The sequence below is a fragment of the Psittacula echo genome, assembly GCF_963264785.1.
Source record: "Psittacula echo genome assembly, chromosome: 1".
NCBI classification, from domain to species: Eukaryota; Metazoa; Chordata; class Aves; order Psittaciformes; family Psittacidae; genus Psittacula; species Psittacula echo.
The window spans coordinates 26,794,447-26,817,231 of NC_137735.1; the positions used below are offsets into that span (position 1 = coordinate 26,794,447).

The 22,785-nt window shown below is 37.5% G+C and overlaps 1 protein-coding gene across 1 annotated transcript in view; it reads left to right on the plus strand.

The window, feature by feature from the left end:
* Positions 1-20,322, plus strand: part of GRXCR1 (glutaredoxin and cysteine rich domain containing 1) — a gene marked incomplete at both ends in the record, with an annotated part of 39,761 nt that extends 19,439 nt beyond the window's left edge. Inside the window, 3 exons of the mRNA XM_080632654.1 lie at positions 8,721-8,960; positions 16,883-16,948; positions 20,143-20,322. Of these exons, the coding sequence (XP_080488780.1) occupies positions 8,721-8,960; positions 16,883-16,948; positions 20,143-20,322 (486 nt within the window). The remainder of the gene's footprint in view (positions 1-8,720; positions 8,961-16,882; positions 16,949-20,142) is intronic.
* Between the last annotated feature and the right edge of the window lie 2,463 nt (positions 20,323-22,785).

Genomic DNA, 22,785 nt, shown 5'->3' on the forward strand with positions numbered 1-22,785 from the left:
TGAAATAAAGTCAATTAAGTAATAAATATCCATGCTTCATCACTGGACTACCTGAGAAAGATTTTTCAACTGCATTTTAAGGACAATGCAACAGCATTTTGTAAATTAACACTGTAAGTTATATTTCAATTATAAACAACATTTTAGGCAGTTACATTAATAGATACATAAACAGCATTTAATGAGAAGTGTGTCATTTGAAAGCTTTTCACAACACACCAGGACTGTGTTGGAAGGCTTTTCATGGAAATTAAAAAAGGGAGACCAAATTTTGGCAATTTTGTGATATCTGTTTTTTCCAGAATGATATTTTGGCCAGTATTACTCTTTGCTGTAATATTTTTTTTACTGTTCTCCATGAATAGATGCAATTGGTTGCATCATAAAAAGGAATAAGAAAGATAACACTTCACTGAGATGTGGTTTGATCCTCTAAATGCTTACCTTTTATCAGCTATAAAATGCATTACTGTGCTAACTATGTAGCATAAGATACTTCAGGGATCAGAAATACACTACCACTTCTTCTAAGTCATTATATTTCCTTTGGAAAGAAAAAGAAAGATGATATCTACTAATCTGACAAAGACCGTAAGGTATGGAAGACAGAAACACAACTTACCCATTTTCAGGCCTCTTCTGCTGAATACAGGAACAATTCAAAGATCTGCATGATGTGAAACAAGAATGTTGGACACTTCTTTTTCAAACAGCTTCTAGTGCCTCATGTAAACCGCAGAAGACAAAACCTCCTCATTTGGACTAGATGACCTTTGAAGGTCCCTTCCAACCCAAACTATTCTATGATTCTATGATTTTCAGTAGCTCTTTCTTCTTCCCCTTGTGTCTTTGTGACAGTTTCCTTGCACAACAAAGAAAAGCTTCTCCTTTCTTACAAACCTATGTAGCATTTCCAAGGGTCTTCCTAGAGAAACTTGCCCTTTTTAGTCTGGGAAGAACTTATTGGAGATGGTTAAATATGAAAAGAGAATTAAAGAGCGAGCAAGGAAGAGAATAACAAGCATTATATCACAGTGTTGTTTCTTCCTGGGACAATTGTAGACTAGTTTAGGATTGGTCACAGAATTATCTTTTGCTCCTGATTTTCAAAAGTTTTACTTATTGCTATCGTATGAAGAATGGCATAAATAAACTAATAAGAAAATACTGACAGTTCTTCCAGTGCTTGGTAAGTAAAATCCAATTAGGTATGGATCTTCTTTTGACACATTTGAATACTGTAATAAATTTTTCCCTGGCTGAATTCCACAGCACAGCTGTGCCTCATTGAACAGGAGCTACTATTTCCCCAAGAGTCAGTGCCACACCTGTAGCAGGCAGTTTGACTTTAGAAAGTCTATGAAGAAGAGGCATCAGGGTCTATCAGAGACCATGAACCCAAGGGAGATAACCTGTTCTCTTATCTGAGCTCTGGTCAACTGAGAGCAGGATGTAGCATGGTTGTATGGGTGTGTGCTGGATGAACAGTAATAAGGACGTTGGAGACAAGCTCAGCTGCAGTCTTTGTACTTTCTGAACCTGCTGATAGCTGAAACATTACAAAGAGCAGGGAGAGGCAGGGTAATGCCCTGTAGTCCTTTGCTCTGGTATTGTAAGTATTTTATCTGCTTTGAAATGAAAACACTGACACCCCCTGAATGGCGATCTGAGCCAGAAGATATGTGGGAAAGCCTGCAGAGGCAGAAAAAAAGGTATGATGTTACACTGTATTATCTGAAGAACAGAAAGGTTAATAGCACACATGCACATGGTGTTAGAGCATGGAAAGCTCTCCTTCTGATTTCTTTTTTTTTTTTTTTTTTTTTACTGTTCAATCAAGTGATTTTAGGATGAAAGGTAAATATCACATGCAATATTATTGCTATTTTTGTTGTTTTCATCTAAACACCCCCCAAATTGATATAGCCTGAAAAGTATGAATTAATTACAGATGTATATGAATATGTAATACAAATGTCCCAGGTAAAATGATATCCTGTATTTTTTTATGCTTCAGCTGATGAACAATTTTGAGGATGCCAACCTTGAGGTAAAACTGCTATTTTACAATCAGCAGTGTGTGGCAATTGTGTGGGTACAAGAGACAAGAGTTGCCCAGGAGTTAGAAGATCAAAGAATTCAGGTTCTTCCAGGATCACATCCTTTCTGTATAACTGTGACCAGCTCCTCAGTTATCCATCCCTATGAAATTGGATGATATGGAACATTCCCTGAGTTGGAACCCTTGATTCAGCAGAGGAGCCTGGGCTCCTATGCAGTTTTTGGAAAATTATATATTCCTAGGATGTTCTTTGTGGAGGAGATGAGTGCCAGAACACAGGCACATGAGTATTTGTGCTGTTTTAAAAGCTGAAAAATAATGTGACCTGACTGCTTTCTTAGGGAAAGCAAAACTAATATCTTTATTTGGGAGTGTCCCAGACTCTTTGGCTACCTTGTTTAGGAGTGCAGCTCTTGATGCTCTCAGCTGTAAATGGGCATTGATAGACTTTCCGAGCTTGCTGATGGTTATGAGGATGATAACTGGTGATACCATTCCATTGTAGACACCAAGTCCTACAGTTACGGTCCCTGTAGCTACCAAAACTGGATAAGATAAAGTGTAGTGTTTTTGAAGTGATGCATTTAAGAGAAGGTAACATCAGTATATGACTTGCACTGTTGCAGAAATTAGTCTTTATTCCACTGAGCTTTGCTGATATGCACAGTTTTCTGAATTTAGTATAGTTCAAGTTCTGAATATTCATAAATATTGATATAATGCCAGATGCTTGAACACAATGCAAACAGGACCTAACGTAATAAAGCACTCAAGAAAGTGCTTGAATTTAACTATGCATTGCCATTTGCTGCGTCAGAGCCCACGGAGAGTGGGAACTGCAAACAGTTGAGTAGAAGGGAATGTGATTTTGTACTGAGTGCACACTGCGGCTGGGGACTGCAGTTCCTCCTGTATGTGTACACAGATCTCACCTGCCAAAGAAAAATATTTTACTTTGGTTGATAAAGTCTGTTTGTTGGAAGAGGTCTTCTGGCAAGTGAATCAATTCTTGCTGAAAAATGCCAGTGAACCTTTAACTTGAACCAGGCAACCAGCAATGACAGACAGAAGGGACTGGTTCACAACTCCATTATCATTGTACGATGGTATTGTGATAGCAAATATCATAGTTTTTGCTAGAACACAAACCTCCAGTCTCCAGACATTTATTTCAAAGAATGTTGCCCATTTTCATCTAAACAGTGACATGGTGAAAAGTATACATTTCATTAAAAGCTATACATTTTGGAAAATGTATGTTCTGATGAAGTGTCATGTAGAAAAAAATGGATACATTTTGCTGATAGCTTTTTAATTGAAAATTATCTTCCATAACATATTCATTACTTTCAGTATACAATTTGAAAGCCTTTTAAAACTCAGAAGCTAGTAAAAGCTTTTCAACCTTGCAGAAATGAAAAGTTCAAATTGATTTAATGTGGTTTTTTTTTCCACTGCAGAAGTTCTTCAACAAGAAAGTCATAGCTGTTTTCTTCCCTTCTGTTTCTGAGTGGAAAATTAAAAGTCCAAACCAGACTGTGGTCAGAAAATTAGTGTTAGACAATAATTCTTCTTGCCACTCAGTTGCCAGTACTAATTCAAACTATAAGCTATACGCTATAAAATACTGATTATGAAGTGAGCAGCTTAATTCAGAGCTTCTACAACTGCAGGGCTACATAAACATATATATGTATGCACACATATGTATATATATTCTTGTTTCCTCTTGCTTAACATTTTCACATTTTCTCTGGATCATGAATGCTGCATTTTTTCACTGAAGTATCTCTGGAACAGGGATTGTAATTTCTGCCTCAGCCTACTTAGCGGACAGCAGATACTTCTTCCAGTCTGATAGTATCTAATTACAGAGCCAAGGGGTACGTATTTCAGTAGGACAGTCTGGGATGTTGAAAGATGATATTCTGAGACAGACAAGGACAGATCAGCCATTAATTTAGGTCACAGAAGCAATTCGCTACCGCATGAATAACATTAAGTTGAATGTTATATCCGAACATAGTAAAAACCTATACAAATCTCATATGTGATACAAGTCAGTGTTAACATTTCAGATTTGTGGAAGCACTATACCAGCCCGTTATTATTAGCAGAAAAACATTCTGCTTTTGCTAGAATACAGTTGCTCATATAATGAATATAATGTATAGAGTGGGTTTGGTGGTGGATTTTTTTTTTTCTTTCATTTTTACTTTGTACTTTGAAAGAACCAATTGTAAATTTGAATGATGTCATTATTGAAAAACTATACATGAATATGATGGTAAATAGCTATTCTTTTCACAGCAATGAGGTAAAAAAATATGTTTATGCCTTCTACTCGGAGAGAAGATTTGAAAAACAAATAGACCATGGTTACTTTTGCAGTGGTGTTGTCATAGTTTTCATTTGCAACAAAATAAAGGCTAACGTCATGAGTATTCTTACTGCTGGGCTTGTCTGCCTACTTGCTTGCAGACATGGTCGTATACAAAGGTTTTCAAAAACAAAATGTTACTGCTGTTTCATGAGCAACCTTTTAATGCCCCAGGGTCCAGCAGTGGTCCTTACACCACGAGTAGAAAAGCATTGGCTTGGACCGCTTCCTCTGGTCTGAATTTGGCCAGCTCTTAGCTGTGCTGTGAAAATATCCATGTTATGAGTTCTGTTCCAAAGATAAAGAGCCACCCAAAGTCAGCAAGGCAGATACAAAAATACCAAGAAAGATATTAAAGAAAATCTATAGCCTTGGGAAAGCAATTCGTGTCAGACATGCTGAAGCAATTATCTAGTATTATTATTCAGTAATTAATTTTATAAATTCCCCTCAGAAATAGAAGTGTGAGAGAGAACTTCTCAAGCTAGGTGGACAGGACAGAGCAAGAGTAGTTATGGAACAAAGACAGAAACACAAACTGTTGTTGCTGCTACTTCAGTTGCAGCTGGATCCAGAAGCTAAGGATAGAATACAGTGGGGAAGATCTGAACCCAGTGACGTCCATGAGAGCTTAATGGCATACATATTCACCTGGCTTTCAAAAGCACCATGGAAACACCTGACTGTTACAGTATATTTTCAAAGCTGCTGAGAGGACTGTTATTATTGTCATGACAGCTAATAAAGAAAAGGTAAATTCTGAAGCACATATTTTAGGAGTAAAATTCCCACATATTTCATATTTCTGCAGCTCCAGTAATACACAAAGCTTTCTTAAAAAATATTCCAAAATATTAAAACCACTTGGAGATTCACATATTTGTTGTTGGACACTTACACTGACTACCAGGATTTCTTTTAAAAAGAGATGTCATATTTCAGTGACCTTCTCTGCTTTACCATTTACCTTGTTTTGTTTGACTGTCTCTTTTTTGTTATATTTTTAATCGGTTTGTTTACACACCTGCTTTGTACCACTCTTCCTTTGTCAGTATCCTGACGTATCAGGTTTTGGTTTATTATATATTTTTTGTTATTTCTGACTTTTTCACCGTTTTCAAGTCCCTTGCATCCCTCCATTTTCTTGCTTACCTGCTCTCTCTATGGAGCTTTCTCTATTTCACCAGCAATTTCTTCCTTTGTTCTGTGGCATCTCTTGATACTAAGCTCATGTATTTAGCCTCATGGGATGACATCCCTCATACTTTTTGCAGAAGATTTGCTCAGTTAATGATTACAATTAATCGCAACCATGTCAGATGGATGCCAGTGGGATGGCAGAGGGATAGATTTCCCCCAGTTGTGCACCAAAGTGTAACTAACTCCTCATTTGCAGAAGCCCTGATCCACTTGGTAGAGAAGTCTGGGAAAAGACTGAGTCAGCTGCAAAATAAGAAAGATCTTTTCTCATGTATTCCCATGTTCAGCCTTGAACTGACTTGAAATGATAAAACAATTACTTTTTTCTCTCTGAACTGATCAAAAAAGGGCAGCTGTGCCGAAGTACTGAGAGTGACATCTGTGCCATGAAGTGATGCTGGTCATGCTACTGCTATTGCTGACTGCTTGATGCTCCCAAGCAAAATACAAGCTCTGCAGGCTGATGTAGTGAAACAAATATTGCATTTGGACCTTTGGGGAGATGATATCACTGTTAAAATAAGACCTGTGAATGTTGTAGAGGATTATTACTAAAGCAACTTTATTTCCCTATGAAATCTTTATCCTTCCTTGGCAGCCTTTCTACATGGATGCTTTCTCTGAGGCATGTTCTAGGCCCATGTGCATGGGGTTTTCTGAATCTGACACAAAAGTTGCCACATCAGGCCAAACAGTATCTGTAAGCTTCAGGTTTTAGTGAGAATCCCACTTGGAGGAAATGTGAGAAAGTGGTCAGTTGCTCCAATCTTTTGTTCTGCAGCCTAAGTAAAGCTTTTTCATGCTCACTAACCAGAAAATTACCCTCTGCTGAACTTCAGCTAAAATTTTATGTGTATTTGTGAGTTACATGAGATTATTCTGATTTGAAGCTTGTTATGCAAAATTGTCTAAGTTAATTTTCTACGATATCTTTCTATTCATTTGTTTACACAGCTTGTCATTTGTTATGTTTTTGCCACAGGAATTGCACAACCTGGGAAGAGCACAGTGTTCAAACATTATTCTATTGATTTACTTCACAGGTGTATTCTAGTAACTGAATATTACAAGCTGTAGCCAGTGAGTTGGGTAGCCAAATAAAAATTAGTATAGATTTTCATTAATAAACCCCCTTGTAAATCTGTCTTGACTCCTATTTTTAATTACCAGTGTGGTTCCAGGCAGGTGACAGGAAGGGTTTTCCTGGTATGATGAAATCCTACCAAGGACAAGTTCTGTGCATTTGTAGGAGAGAGAACAGGTGTTTACTAAAATTTCCCTAAAGAATAATTTAGTCTGTGTGCTTGATGTTTCTTCACAGGGGAAACAAGGATATTTCTCCACTGCCACATGAGGAAAAACAAAGGAATAAACATAAAAGTGACTCTGCGTACACACCTTCCACTTGATATCTTTCCAGATCACTTTACAACTTTCCATTTTTCCATCTCTTCAGCTGCTTATTTGTATGCTGCAGAGACACCACAGCCCTGATGCTTCACTAGATAATGACTGTCTGTATCTATGCTGCCAGCCTCTGGTGTCTGGGAATAAACAGAATTTCCATCCAGTTGAATAGTTTTGTACTTCAAAATGTATTTTCACTCCAAAGAGGAGAAAAGCAGCCCCCCTTTTTTATACCATTTGTTAAACTGGATTTTTGCATCCATTCAAAGAGAAAAAAATACTGACCTATCACAACATGCTTCCTTCCAGAATGGGAGTTGGAAAGCCATTACATTACATATGTTTGCATATACACTTCCAGTGATCTATAAATGAGCTGTGAAATACAACTGTTTTTCCTAAGAACTCTTTGCTGTATGTCAAACCTTGTAAACACCTTTCTAAGCAGAATATGCTTTTTGAAATTTTTTTTTTTTTTTTAGTAAGATAAATAATGACTTTGTTATGAGGCAAAATCTGCAACGGTGTCTGCCCAATATTGCAACTGTGTCTTTACGGTTATTACATGGCATAGTTCAAAAATTATCTCTTCATCCATCAAGGTTTGTTTTCTATAGGCTGCTACAGGCAGTACAGGTATCTTTGCTTTTTATTGTCTAAGTTGTGGTTTTACTCCTGAAATACTGCTGAAATAATTAAATATCAGTTGGTGAATGTAATGGATAATTTGAAAAGCTTGAAAATGTCTTTTTAAAAAGCTAGAGTTTTAGCTATTTTTCTGAACATAATATCTTTGTTTAAGACAATAATTCTCACGCTGTTTGAAAAAATACCACTCTCTTGGCCAAACGAATTCCTGCAATGTTTACACTCCATAATTGTTTTCATCCCAGAAAGAAAAGATGGAGCAAAAATTTTATGTGCAAAGAAGTGGGTAAAAAGTGAAAACTGAACTGAATTGTAGTATGAAACTTTTCACAGCCAAAGGAACTGCCTTCTCTAGCTGCTGTAGGCTTTGAATCAGAAGCTGAATATTCACAAAACGTACATTTTTCTTATTGTTTGTTGGATGTTAGAGTAACTTGATGTGGATCTGTGCTAAAAATTAGGGATATGACTGTCTCCTCTGCAGTCATAATCTAGTTTAGAGTGGAGAGACCTAAAGTGTTCTAAGTCAACGGTGGCTTATAGATGTGATGAGGTTTAGACTTACACTCCCACCCTTGCTTAAAGGAGGCTGTCAACAGCACCTGAGCTAGCAAGTTTTGACTTGGTCTGGGTACCACTAGACTGTGTTTGTGGAAACATGAGTCACTGTTACAACAAAATCAGGCATCAACAAAACTGTGATGATTTATTCACATTTCAAATTCTGCCAGGATCTAAAATATATCTTTTTTTTGAAAATGTTTAACTTGATTCACCATCTCCAAAACTTTCCAACAGAAGTAAAGTTGCATCTTGCTTACAGAAATGGCTTAAATTGCCTTAAGTTGGTCACTGCAAGAACTTAATTCCTCCCCTTCCATGTTTACATTTGGAAAAAGTAGAATGTTGGATTGTGTTTTCAAGATGCAATTTTTTTTTCTTAAATAATAATTGAAATTAATTTTTTTTAATACTTGGAAGTTATTAACATCTTAATGTAATGGGAACCTTTTTTTTTTACAGGTATCAACAGTGCTGGAGTTTGGCCGCATAGTGATTTATACTACCAGCCTTCGTGTGGTGAGAACCACTTTTGAACGATGTGAACTGGTTAGAAAGATCTTCCAAAATCACAGAGTTAAATTTGAAGAAAAAAACATTGCTCTGAACAGTGATTATGGAAAAGAACTAGACGAAAGATGTAGGAGGGTCTGTGAAGTTCCCTCTCTCCCTGTAGTGTTTATTGATGGCCATTATCTTGGGGTAAGTAAAGCATAAGCCTATGTTTTATTCTGCAGTTTGCAAGAACAGATAAAAATCTTGATGAATTAGAAACAGGGCTTTTGGTAAATTGCTTGCAATGCTGGAATGATGGGGACAATCAAAGACTGAGATCCCTTTGGGGTATGTGCTGCACAGATCCACACTGATAGGTTTGACCTGAAGATGCAATAGATAACCCAAGAGAAGCTATCAGAAAGAGAATAAGAGTCAGTAACACAATCTAAGCTGTCCCATGTTTCTTCAGTAATACCTTATCTTTGTAGCTGAAACTGAAAATCTAGAGAAATAGATTTTATTTTTTCTTCCCCTTATGGGAACTTGTATGTAAGATTGATGCATATAGCATAAGCCTGTTATTTAGTAATATCTCTTGTGAATATGAAACTAACAGCTGAGGAGTCAGACCTGAAGCACATAGTGAATTTTATGATCTAGTCTGTATGAGGATCTGTAATCAGCTGAACATTGTTTTCAATACCGAATTGATCACTACTTCCTTTTAGAAAAGTCTAGCAGTAAGAGATAAAAAGCAACCCAACTCTGTCCTGTCACCAGACATAAACTCCAAATGGATAGTCCAAGTTTGGTCTCTGGTACTCTGGGTATAAAAGCTTTTTGATATTTGGAGTTACCTTTCCATTAAGGCCAGCCTGTACTTTCGAAATGCATTTCTCAGAAACTGAAAAAAATCGGAGTTTAGAAGAAAAAGATTCTGGAAAGCAGTAAAGAACTAGCAATTAGCTCCAACAGTGAGACTGTGATTTGTGAAGGCAAACTATATTTAAACACAGTGGGGTTATTGTGTTTGTATCGCTTAGCACTTTCATTTTCACAAAAGAGTTAAGTAAAGAAATGAAATGTAATCAATGATCAGCCCTAATTGATATTGGGCCTGTATAAACACTCAAATATCCTTTCTCTCCTTTCTTCCCATCTCCTTCTTAGCTCTTTACGTGCTCTGCATGAAGCAGGCTTTTTGAGCACCATAACAAATGCATTTGCTGTAACAGGGCTCATCAGACTGCTACAGCAACTGCAAAATCACCTATGTGCAGGATAATAGCAGACAGTAAATTTTACTTCATAATAGAAGATACTTTTATCAAACCCCTGAGTTGGAGAGTTTCGCAGGAGGAGCAGAAGTGCTTTATTCAAAAGCAGCTTAAAATTCAGCAGGATTCAGACCAAGATTCACACACCTAATTATAATGTTAAAAATAAAAGTAATGAATTATGACTGACTAAGAAAATCTCTGTGAGTGATCAATTTGTCAAAAGAATTCAGTTAAATACTGAAATGGATTGAATAAATTATTTGCTCAGCTGTAGGGGAAACCTGGTTACAGTCGTTTTGGTATGATAGATGGCCCATTAATTCACTGCTTCTCCTTTTTTTTTTTCCGTAGATCATAGAATCATCATAGAATCATAGAATAGTTAGGGTTGGAAAGGACCTTAAGATCATCTAGTTCCAACCCCCCTGCCTTGGGAAGGGACACCCCACACTAAACCATGATCACCCAAGGCTCTGTCCAACCTGGTCTTGAACACCGCCAGGGATGGAGAATTCACAGCTTCCTTGGGCAACCCATTCCAGTGCCTCACCACCCTCACAGTAAAGAATTTCTGCCTTATATCCAATCTAAACTTCCCCTGTTTAAGTTTGAACCCGTTACCCCTTGTCCTATCACTACAGTCCCTAATGAATAGTCCATCCCCAGCATCCCTATAGCCCCCCTTCAAATACTGGAAGGCTGCTATAACGTTAAAGCATAAGATCATGGGAAACTTGTCTTTTAACAGAGGAACAACAGTGTAACAAGCAAAACGATCTCGTTAGAACTCTTAGCATTGTATTAGATTCTTTGAAGAAGTATAGAAAAGAAAGCAAGTGAGTTAGGAAGGTAACTGTCTGTGGGAGAGACAAATCTAGTTGGCCAACTACCTGCTTCCCAGTAGTCAAGAGGTTTTATCTCCTGTAGGTTAAAAAAATGAAAAAAGAATTTTGTGTTCTGGTTTACAGACGTTTATTAGAGCACCGCAACTGCATTCACACTGTATAACACAAGAAAACAAAAGGTATTGATCTTCTAAAAATAACGGAAGAAAATCATGCATGGGGAGTGTTTCTTTCTTCTTCCTCTCTCTCTTCCCCCCCCCCCCCCTTTTTTTTTCTTTTTCATTAAATCCATGAGGAACACTGTAGTTAAATGGAGCAGACGTGTAGGTCCAGGAGAAGATTAAAGTTACTCCATGTAAAGGTGCTACTTTTGTGGAGAATCTGCTTTGCGGGCATGGAGAAGTCCAGGAGATGCCAGCCAGGATGGCAGCAGCCCTTAACTTTGCCAGTGTGGGAGCCCCCGACCTGTGCTTGCAGACAAGGTATTTGTCCTACACTGCTCTCCACTAACTACCATCATACTGGGGGAGCACTGCTGCTTGCTACAGCACCGCTCTCTAATGTGCTTTAGTTAAGATGAACCAGGATGGGAAAATCAAGTTCATTGTGAGCCCAGGGGGCTGCCAATGGAGCACAGTCAGGGTGATGGGAAAGGAGACCCCCAGAGTGAACCTGTCAGAGAATCATAAGATCAACTAGGTTGGAAAAGACCTCATCAGGTCCAACCATTACTTTAGGACTGCCAAGACCACCACTAAATCATGTCGCTAAGGGACTCATCTAAAGATTTTTGAATAGTTCCTGTTTTGAACACTTGCATGGGCAAGGGACTTGTGTTCACACACTCTGGTAAATGTGACAAATCCAATTATTTTATGGCAGATTTTTTCCTTCACTAGAGAGACTGGCATTCATCTATTTAGGAAAAGGAATAAGAATGGGGGAGCTCTGCTTATTGGGAAGGTCTGGCAATGAACTATTCATCCCCCAGATATGTCAATGCCTGGTGGATTTGGCACCTTAAGAAGACAGTGCATCAGTGACTCCAAACACAGCAAGTAGGTTGGAACATGTGCTGAGCTTATGTTTCATTAAAGTGAAATTGAGAACTATTTACAGAATTTGGTCTCATTGGTAACAGTGGATATTTCTATAATGCTTTTTATGATTATTATCTTCTGATATGCAAATGCAACACAAGTTCAGAAGCCTGGTGTGTTGGTAAATTAATAATCCAATATTTTTTTCTCTCTTTTAATTTTGAATATTTTTTTCTGTCAAATCCCTCCCTGAAGGAGTATGCCTATAGCAATACAAAGGGGAATCTATATTAAGCCATCCATGCACCTTTCGATGAGTCATAAGGAATAAAAAACCCACAAAACCACACACAACCCCTAATTAAAATACGAACAGTTTTGAAAGGGAACAAGATTATTTTTAATGAGATAAATGTAAAAAAAGCACCATAACACAGCATATGTGCATCTGATAGAGTGTACAGTATCCAAGCTATTAGAAGCATGGACAAGGTTGCTAGAGCACTGCAGGCTGTGTGGATAAATCTTCACAGTGCTGAGGAATTTACCATTATCTGCACAGGAGGAATGAAACAAACCCATAACTTGGGCAGAAGCAATAGAAAAATCATATTTAGCCCCTGTCAAGCAAAGTATGACAGAGGCTAAATATGAAGTACAGCAGGTATTTAAATCTTCTCATATTTTTAGGATCGACTTATGGTATTTCTTGACACACACAGTCTAAATATCAGTCTGTCAGGAAATTGCAGGTTCTTTCTGCAGCATGCTCTTTACCAGCTGATCTAATCCCTCCTTTTCACCTGAGGCTTTTTCCATTTGAAATAGAATTATGCCATCTGCTGGGACACCAAAGCAGAATAAAAAGTGACTTCCAAAAAATAGCTATACAGAGAAAAAAAAAAAAAAAAAAAGGAACATTTATTTATGCTTTTACAAAGGCACTCAGGACTGCTAAATGCTCATGTTGTGCAAAGACCCATTCTGCTGGAAAATGGGTGCACATAAAAAAGGCCAAATAGTGTAATCCTTAATAAACATGTTAGCTCACTGCATAATGGATTTTAAATACATTTATTTTAATTTTCACTTTGAATACGTGATTGAACTCTGGTGTTCACTTGCTACACAAACCTACTTGAATCTTTTTCATATATGTGAATTCAATATTTTTTTCCTGAAGAAACTGTTTCCTATTTAGTTTTCCCAGATGTAACGAATCCATAACAGTGTGAGATTTACAGTAAAATTATTTTAATTCATTGCTTATGATTATTTCCCAGGAATGATGAAGCTATTTTTGTAACTGACTTTTAGAAAATATCTGTGTAACATATTTTTAGTTATACAAAAATTATTATATATATTATTTATAAGTTTATTTTTGCTGCTCACCAGTGGCCATATATAATTAGTAGCTCTCAGTTGCCTCCAGGTTTTGTCAGAGTAAACACATTCTCCTGGTGTTCAGTTGGTGGGGTGGATAGAAATCACTTTGTGTCCGTAGAGCTATGATGTAATTATTGCAACGAGTCACCTAGCATTTTCCCATGTGTTTTCTCCATTTTGCAGTTTAACTTTTCAGGAACAGCAGGGTTCAATTCGTCTGACAGCTCTTTATTTAGATTCTTTCCATATCAAATCCAACATTTCTGGTACTGGTACTACACTGCAGTGTTAATTTTCTCAGTTAATGGACAGATTTCCAGGCATTTAGTCATGCCCATGTGTGTGTGACCAAGGGGAACCTTGCTGTGGGAGGTGTAGTGGTGTAGGTTGATGAGCTCTGGGCAAAACCAGGGGTGTATGTAGAGCCTGTCTCCTTGGTAACCCACAGAGAAAAAACATGGCAGGTCCAGTGGTGGTAAGATGTGTGATTACATTCTGATGCCTTAGCAAGAGGTCTTGCCTGTATACTTAGCCAAAGTTTGTTTTTTAGGAAATAAGGGACACAGAGCAAGCGTGTGCACAAAAGAGATGTCCCAGTGACACGTTAATTTTTACCTGTATAGAAAAAAAGATGTGGAAGAGAGACTGCTTCCCAAAATAATCATTCTGTATTCTAGTACAGCCAAATGCAGAGCCATGTATCTATCTATGTGTATTCCTTGATGAAGAATTACATCATTGTAATGGGTTACATCCAAGACAGGTGAGCAACAGACAGGTTTGCTGACAGGACAGGGCTGGGGCAGTAGGAAATGTAGTGGACTTTGCATTTGTCCTAGTTCTGCAATTAGTGCGATAATACCTGAAATACTATGTTGATTTCTGAACGTTATCAAGAGAAAACTGTGAAAATATTTTGAAGAATGAAAATGATCTAAAAATGTGTTGAGTGATTTGGCATTTCCTTGCAAAAAACAAGGTTGAAGACCTGATCACAGCTCCTGGGCTCCTCCACAAAGATAGGGAGCTATTGAAGGGAGTAGGTAAAGATTCACAGGCTTAAGTTTGAAATTTAACAGGTTAACAAAACTGAAAATTCAATTCTCCCTCCTGCTTCTCTAACCATTATGGCCACTGTCCATCATGCTCCCTATGTGTGTCTTAGAGGGGACAGACTCTTTAATGTTTCACATCCCTTTGTGGGTAACGGTGGCTGAGCACAATGCAGGAAGAAAAAGAAAGTCAGCATTTTCTGGTCAGAAAGCAGCTAATGGGCTTGTTTAACAGCTGCTTTAATTATTCTGTTAATTATAGACTCCATGTTAAAATTCACAGATCCAACAAGGTTAACCTCTGCAAAGTATCTTTTATGCAAATTTCACTTGAGGCAGCCATTAATCTGAAAAGATATGCTGAAACACTTAAAAATTTTGATAGCCATTTGGATGTTTGTTTTTTAATTTTAAAACGATAATAACAAGGCTTTCCACTTTGAAAGTAACACTGCTGGCCAAGTGAATGTCATCTGAAATATAAATCCTTTAAAGTATGAATCTATAATGGGAAACCTGTCAGAGTTTTAATTATACTGCTGTAAAAGCCAGTCAGTGTTATCATACAGCAACACTGCCACATGGAGCAGCAGTCACAGGAATGTTTTTGCCAACTGCTGCCTCAGAGATCCTTTCCTAAACAGTAGCAAACTGGGGCTTGTCTAGCTTAGGTAATTTGCAGTGCTGCAATTACATCAATAAAGCTGCAAATTCTTAATGTCTCTGCATTAGATGGGCAGTGAAAGCTTTCTTTTAAGCTGCTGCAGTGTACTCAGGCCCAGAGCAAATACTCTGTGGGCTGCCTTGGCAAACCCTCACTTTGTAATGCCAATCACTCCTATTGCCTGTTCTGCGTGCAAGCAGAAAAAGATTAGACAGCAAAAAAAAAGGTAAAAGGGGCCAATAGACTGCTAAAAGCTGCTCTGCTGGGGACACAGAAAGCCTAATGCATATGTCAAAGTTGGTAGACTCAGTACCCATGATCCGTAACATATTTCAATAGAAGAATCAGGACAAGTAGGGTTACACAATCTGTCTTCTGTCATCTTCTGTAATTAGTTAATCACACTAAAAACCTTGTAGAGAGTTATTTTTTAAAAATACTCTTTTTGGCATGCACATCCACTAAAATACTATTTTGCTTTCTAACTGAAATGAAAATAATAAAAAAACTGAGTCAAAAGTGCTTCTTTATATATATATATTTCTGCAAAGCCAGAACAAAACACTTTCTATAGGGAAACTAACCTTAGTAGAGTGTCATACAAAATCCTTCTTGATATTTTGGTGGCCCTTAGTTGGCTCTTGACCTGCACACTTGCAGCCTTTGCAGTCCCCAGGAAGGCACTATGAATGGTTGGACACTAACATGTACATCAGTGAACCTAATGTGTTCACTGCAGCAGCCTTTCCTATACCTTTCAGTAACAGGAAGAGCGGTGCTGGTGGGGAGCTGGGGCTGGGATCCACTTTGGCTGACTGTGGGCAGCTCAAAGTAATGGGTCATTCCAGCCACGTATCAGCATCCCACCGCACCTCAGTTGTGTACCAGCATCCCACCAAACCTCGCAGCTCTGGCCAGAAGCAAACTCAGAGTTTAAATTTAACAGTCTAGGCCTGCAGGGATTAGCAAACTGGGGCAGAGTGATGGCATGAACCCACCATGGTTTAGATGTGGCCAATCACCCTTAGCACCAGGTACCTCACTTCCAGCCTCAGTTTCCTCACTTTTTGTTGATTTCTCTTGATCCACTGATTGAAAATGTCTAGAAGTGTTTGGTAATATTTAGTTTTCAGTAAATTTGGTTACATAAGTAAAGTGTAAGCATTCAAATGTGGCCATCCAATTAAAAGAAAAGAAAAAAAGTTTTATGTCATCTTCGACACTTTAATTTTGTCTGCAATAATACCTTAGCATTTACTTTCAGGAGGAAAATAGAAAAACCACTTCAGTACTGCCCAGGTTCAGATCACAGAATCCCTCAGAGGCCTAATGCAGTTGCACTAAATCATTATTATTCATTGCTGTGTCTGACTTTAATGTTGTTACAGTATTTTCATTACCCTTTCTCTCCTTATACATTAGGCATATTATGTCTTAATTCAATGCTCAAATGCCAGAATAGTTGAAATACAATTTCCTCCTTTAATTTTGCTACATTCTCTGATGTGTTGTATATTTCTATAATTATAATTTTTGACAAGGTAACTAGACATATTTTTTATTCTGTCAGGAAAGAGACGGTTTGTAAAATAAAGGGAACCCTATCAGAATTCCAAAGCTGTGTCACCTTTTCCCAAAAGGCAATGTTTCACCAGCTGGTAACAAACTTCAGGTACTACTGTCAGAACTGCAATTCTCTTCTCCTTCTAGCTTTCCTAAGTTTGACCTAATGACAAAATACTTTATTTTGAGTCAAATTTGTCCTCAGCCTGTTAAAATTTTCAAACCCAAATCTTTTCATCATCTCTGTTTTTTTCATGCTAAAATAGCTGACCTCTTTCTTCTTCTTCAAATAGGGTGCTGAGAAAATTCTACTAATGAATGAATCTGGGGAACTGCAGGATCTCCTAACCAAAATTGAGGTAATTGTATTTCTGCAAATAAATATAAGAAATTGCATTGGATATTTTCACTTCAGTAAATTTCCTGTTTTAACAGTTCCTTTTATTCTGTTATGAACTTATGATCCCAAATGTTTTGTTTTGTTTTTTTTCTCTTTGAATGAACGATATCAGAGTATCACAACCCAATTAGTTTGAGAAAATGTGAATGACAAGAACGTCAAACCAAAATGTCCATCCCTACTTTTCTTTTGATTTTGTCACAGCAGGAAAGGCAAGTAATTTTTACTTTCCCATAACTTTTTACATCATTTTTAATATTTAACCTTCACCACGCCCTGAGGGAGTCAAGCCTCTTGCGTGGATGCTGAACCCCTTCCATGTGTACTGCTGTGAATATGCTGGATACCTGCACATCAGCATTCTGACCAAACCTAAAGCTGGTCTACAAAATCTGGACAAATGCTGGAAGTTTCCAATTCCACCAATTTGCACAGATTTCAAATTGCAAGTTATCATACTTTTTTCCAGCTCCTAGCTTGCCATGTACATTGAAGTTCTCTGGGATAAGTTTGCCTCTTATTGTGGTCAGCTGATCCATGCTCCCTGAAGATGCTTGAAGTGTGGGTCTGCTCCCACAGTTTCGCTGTAAGCTAGGAGCTCTACCGGTCACCAGTTTTCTGCTGGTCTTGTGCTCTTGGCTGCTCAAGGCATTTTCTGTTTTCCTGTTTCTGTTTTTGATAGTCTGCAGCAAAGAACATTTTGGGGAGACCTGTGTCATAATGTCTGGGTTATATGGATAGCTGTGTCCTTAGAAAAGGAATGTATTACTATTAATTATCTTGTTATTTTGACATCACCCCTAACTAAATTAAGATAACACATAAACTTTAGAAGTATGTAGTATCAACACTAAAAATAGATAATGAGGATATGATAGTTGCAAAAGACACTGATGAAAAAACAAAGAAAGATACACCTAGTTAATTTAACCCCAAAATTTTTCTTTCCCTGCATTTAGCCAGACTACATCATATGCTTTCCTAACATGCTCTCAGTAACTCTTTGTATACCATACATCTCTGAGTTTATCACTTTGTGAGGCATGTTGGTTTCTCATAGCCAATCTCCTTCTTGAACTCCTTCAGAAGTTCCAGTCAGGCTGAGCCCAAGGATTGTTTACCCCTGTCTTATTCAGGAGATAGATTTAACACTGTCCAGCAAATCATGAACTGCCTCATCCCCTAACAGTACAGGTGGTACCTTCTGCATTTGTGTGGCCTGTTCCTTAACTCAGCAAAACCTTCCTTGCCTCATGACTTTTTATGTGTTTCTGTATAAAATGCAGAAGAACCTGCTGGCCATATTGAACCACATTGGATAGCTAACCAGAAACTATTAAACGAAAGTACAGATATGATTAAAACATGCAGCATTCTTATGGATGAATATGAAGGTTATCTAATACACCTCCTTAATATGTTTCATTATTTTGGAATTAAAGATCCTCAGATCCTTCTTTGGGGGGTCTCATAACGTGATTACCTAGCACAATGTATGTCCTAATCTTGGGACAGAAATTACATCTCTAAACCAAACAATGCTAGACTACAGCAGACTGATAACTGCTTATTGAATACAATCACTGCTTCACTGGCTATTGTTTGTTTGTTTGTTTGTTGTTGGTGGTTTTTTTTTTAATGGATTTCCTACAGTTGTAAGGGTCAGTCAGGTTTTTCCATTACTGAAGATGCAGAAGGTGATGACACAAAACTGTCATCAGGTCAAGAAAGGAAAGGCCGTTTTTCCAGGACCTGAGCCAAAGCAATTTTTCATTTGGTGACATGGAAAGGTAGTTACTTACAAACCTAACAGACAATAATGAATGTAGAGATTAAAATATTATTCTCTTAAAATTTTAAGCTTATTTTCAGTAATGAAGTAAGATGCTATCATAAATTATAAAAGATGTACTTCTGAGATAAAAGGAATGCTACTTTTATATTAAATACTTATTAAAAAGTTAATAGTAACTTTTAAATTAACATGTAGCTAATTAAGTAGCTTGCACGATGAAGAACAGCAAGTTTATGAGCTACTGAGCAAAAAGCACCTTTTTTGTGTGTTCATCTGAGTTGTCAATAAGCGAATGCTATTATTAATGGTTTTGCAGAAAACTTTAGTTTTCTCTATGAAGCTACAAGAAGGACTATCTTATCTGTATATATTTTAGTATACGCTGGTAATAATTTGTGACTGATTTTTTAGTGGTGTATAATTCCTCAGACTATGGAATTATCTGGATTTTTCTTCCTCTGTCAATAAATCTGTAAAGTCTTTACTGAACAATGCAAGTTAAAGCCACTTATGTGCACTGTGGTAAGTACCCAACTTGGTTTACCTTTTATTTCTCTGATAGAGAACTTTAAGGCTATCATTAAACAAACCAGCCACATTTTCAGAAAGTTAAACTTAAAAATGTCTTTGAATTCTCTTCTTGTGCTCCCCAGTGCCTTTAATCTAATACAAAATAGAGTAAAATTATTGTTTTACTCAGGAATTAGGATGACTGAAGGAGACCAAGCCTTGCTTGCAGCAATTTTCTCTATGTATAACTGTTGAATACAGATAATTCTTCTTTACGCTTAAAGCTTTAGCATTTTACACCATAAATTTGAATACACCACTTATTTCCTCAAGCAGTACTTGTCAGAAGCTATGAATTGCTTTCTGATACGATCAACTCTAACTGTAATGGGAACAATACGTTCAGCACAAGCATGCAAATGCTGGAAGTCATAATATCTTAATGTACAGCATAGGAAATATGACATCAACATAAACTGCCTAGAGTTTAGATTCAATCAATTGCAATACTTCTTAGAATTTATATAGACCTAAACTATATCAGAGTAATATACAAAAAGCTATCCTTTAGCTAGCTATTTTGGCAAGTATAAACACAGGCTACTAAGGTATAATGTGACTGATGATCCTGCAGTGAGTCTCTCTGACCATTGCATGTGGATCTGACCAAAGGAAAAGGCAGATGTAATGGCCTTCCATGGTGGTATAATGTGAGATAGGGCAGTGGGTGTTGCTCAAGATGGGAACCAGAAAGTGTATTCTCATCTGTCCTGAAGTCCTCATTTTCTAGAGCTTATGGTAGTTGATGAGGTAACATTTTTGTCTTTCTCACACTCTTCTTTGAGCAGAGAGTCCAGCATCCTCACGAGTGCACCTCTTGTGGTGGCTTTGGTTTCCTACCATGCTCAGCGTGCCATGGGAGCAAGATGTCTGTGTTTCGGAACTGCTTTACGGACTCATTCAAAGCTCTCAAGTGTACTGCATGTAATGAAAACGGGCTACAGCGCTGCAGGAGCTGTGCTGGCTAAGAATGGCATCTCCACATATGCAAACTGATTTTATGGCACTGACCAGTTTGTAATATGATTTTTTAAAATTAATCTGTTTATCCAGTTCAGTCAATAAACTCCATTTGTAGTATACTTCTGCTTGTTTGGTTATTTCTGCTGTTTTAAACTTAGGTCGCTAGCCATATAATGAACTCTTCAGAATATTTTTCTACTTCCTTTATAAAGACATCTGTAGTCTTCAAAAGTTATTGTACGATCAGCCCTTTGTGCCTTTTTCTGTAGGCTATCATCAGCAAGAGTGTTTCTGCACCATGCCCTCAACAATACAGCAAAATGAAACTTAAGCTTCAGATAATTGAATAGTTGCTGCTTTCAAGATCAGCAAGAATACAGATTTTGTGATGTGGACTAGCCCAAGATGGCTGAATTCTGGCCTGAATTTTAAGGGACAAGAGAACAGAAACATTTCTTGAATGTCCATGAATCAGTTTTCTCTTTCAGTACTGCTTTGTGTTTTGTACTATATAAATGTTGTTAAAGTTACATAAATTTTTAATATAGTAGATGTTGATAACTGTAATACTCAGAGATTTATATTGCAGTAGATCTTACAGTGATCAACTGAGAATACCAAATAGCTTTATAAATTGCATATAAAGCAACTGAGGATGAGATTTCTGCTTTTTCAGGTTAGTAACTGCTGTGGTTTGATTGGCTAGCCTGGCATGAGTGTTTTAGGGATTCTGTTCCCTACAGGAGGGCCACTTCTCTATCCCTAGACAATGCGAACACTATACACACCTTTATCATTTTTGGTGGGTTTTCCCATGAGCACAAGAGACAGCAAATAGACTCATTGCACTGTGTACTCTCCACATTGAAGATATTTCAGTTTGGAATAGCATTTATGCACGTCCACAGAGTACTTTTTAATAGGGTACTTTAATGGAGCACCATCTTCTGCTTATGTAGACGTTGCACATCTTCCTCCTGTTCCTACAGTCAGTTTGTACTGGCACAAGCAATACATAGGTTTAGCATGTTGTTGAAATTGGTGTTGGCTAGAAAAGGCTTCCATGGTAGGCATTTTATCCTGCCCAGACTGCTTTAGCAAATGTCAAGCCATGTAAATTTTTTTGCTTTTTGTTCATTCTTTGTAAAGCTGTGTTCACTAAGGTTAGGTAAGTGGAGTTGGCTTTACCAGATGCTGCTTAATCTGGTGGGGGATCTCATTTTCCTTCTCACTTCCCCATACAACCTTCCTTTGTCTGTGATGGGAAACTCGGCTTTCCTTTCACTGTTTTGGGCACAGCATAGCTGTGGTATAAAATAGGATAGCTACAGCTGTACAACGTGTGGCTTACAAAAAAAAGGCCCTTCTGATAACATTTGTGTTTCCTGACGCCTTATTTCCCTCACCTGAAACAACAGACAACAAACTTTCCTCTACCTCCTTTCACTTGCTATGTCTAGAGGTGGCAGCTGTGCTGAAAAGTTGGACAAACTGGGCTAACTAATCTTTTTGATCATTTCAATCTAAGGGAATTATTCATATTCTATGAGACATTGAATGTGCAGGCTTGATTCTATTGCTCCTACAGCTTCTACAGTGAGGCTCAGAGAGAGTGTCTGGATAAAATGAGAGAGATTAAGTTTTCTGCAGAGGTCACATCCACAGTGCTTAGCATCACTCCAGCTATAAAACTCTGAATTACAGATGTGCTTAACTTATTACTGCCTGGATAAGAAGAAAAGAAAGAAAATACAGTTCCCTTTTTCTATTACGGTCATGTAGCCTCCATTTCTGGCTAATATTGCAGCCTAGACTGCTATGATAAGGAATGGAACGTAACATAAATATTAATACCAATACGTAGAATGTCGTCATTACTGATGCACGAAAACTTACTTTGGTTGTTAACATGCTACGGATCTAGGGAGTGAGCACATTTGTGGTCATGAATACTGCACTTAAGATGTCATAAGCAAATTTGTTCTTGAGGGAAATTACTGTTGAAGAAAATGCCAGTCTTTTTGTGAGACTGCAATTCCACAGTCTTCACCCCAAGACATTTTGCTTGATGAGAATAGTCCATATCACCATTCTTCTAGTAAAGAACCATGTGTCCAAACTTCTATAACTTGTCAAAGTATGTTACACATTTTCAGTTTCATTGAAAATGTTCTTCATTGACCTGAAATAAGGGTTTGAAGCTGGTTTTCCCACCTCTCAGGCAATCAAAAGATGACTTATTTTCAGAGTAAGACAAATATACTAAGAAACTAAAAGTTTATTTCCTGATTTATCTCCAGAGGCCACGAAAGAAACGTAGAGAGTCCTAGTCAAGGCACTACTTCTCTAACAGAGGCACTTAACTCCTTCAAGCAAAGATGCAGCAAAAACTCCTTAGTTTTCCTTTTAGAAGGAGAAATGATGAAAGCAAAAGGTCATGTTTAGTAAAATCTTTTTTTTCAGATGGT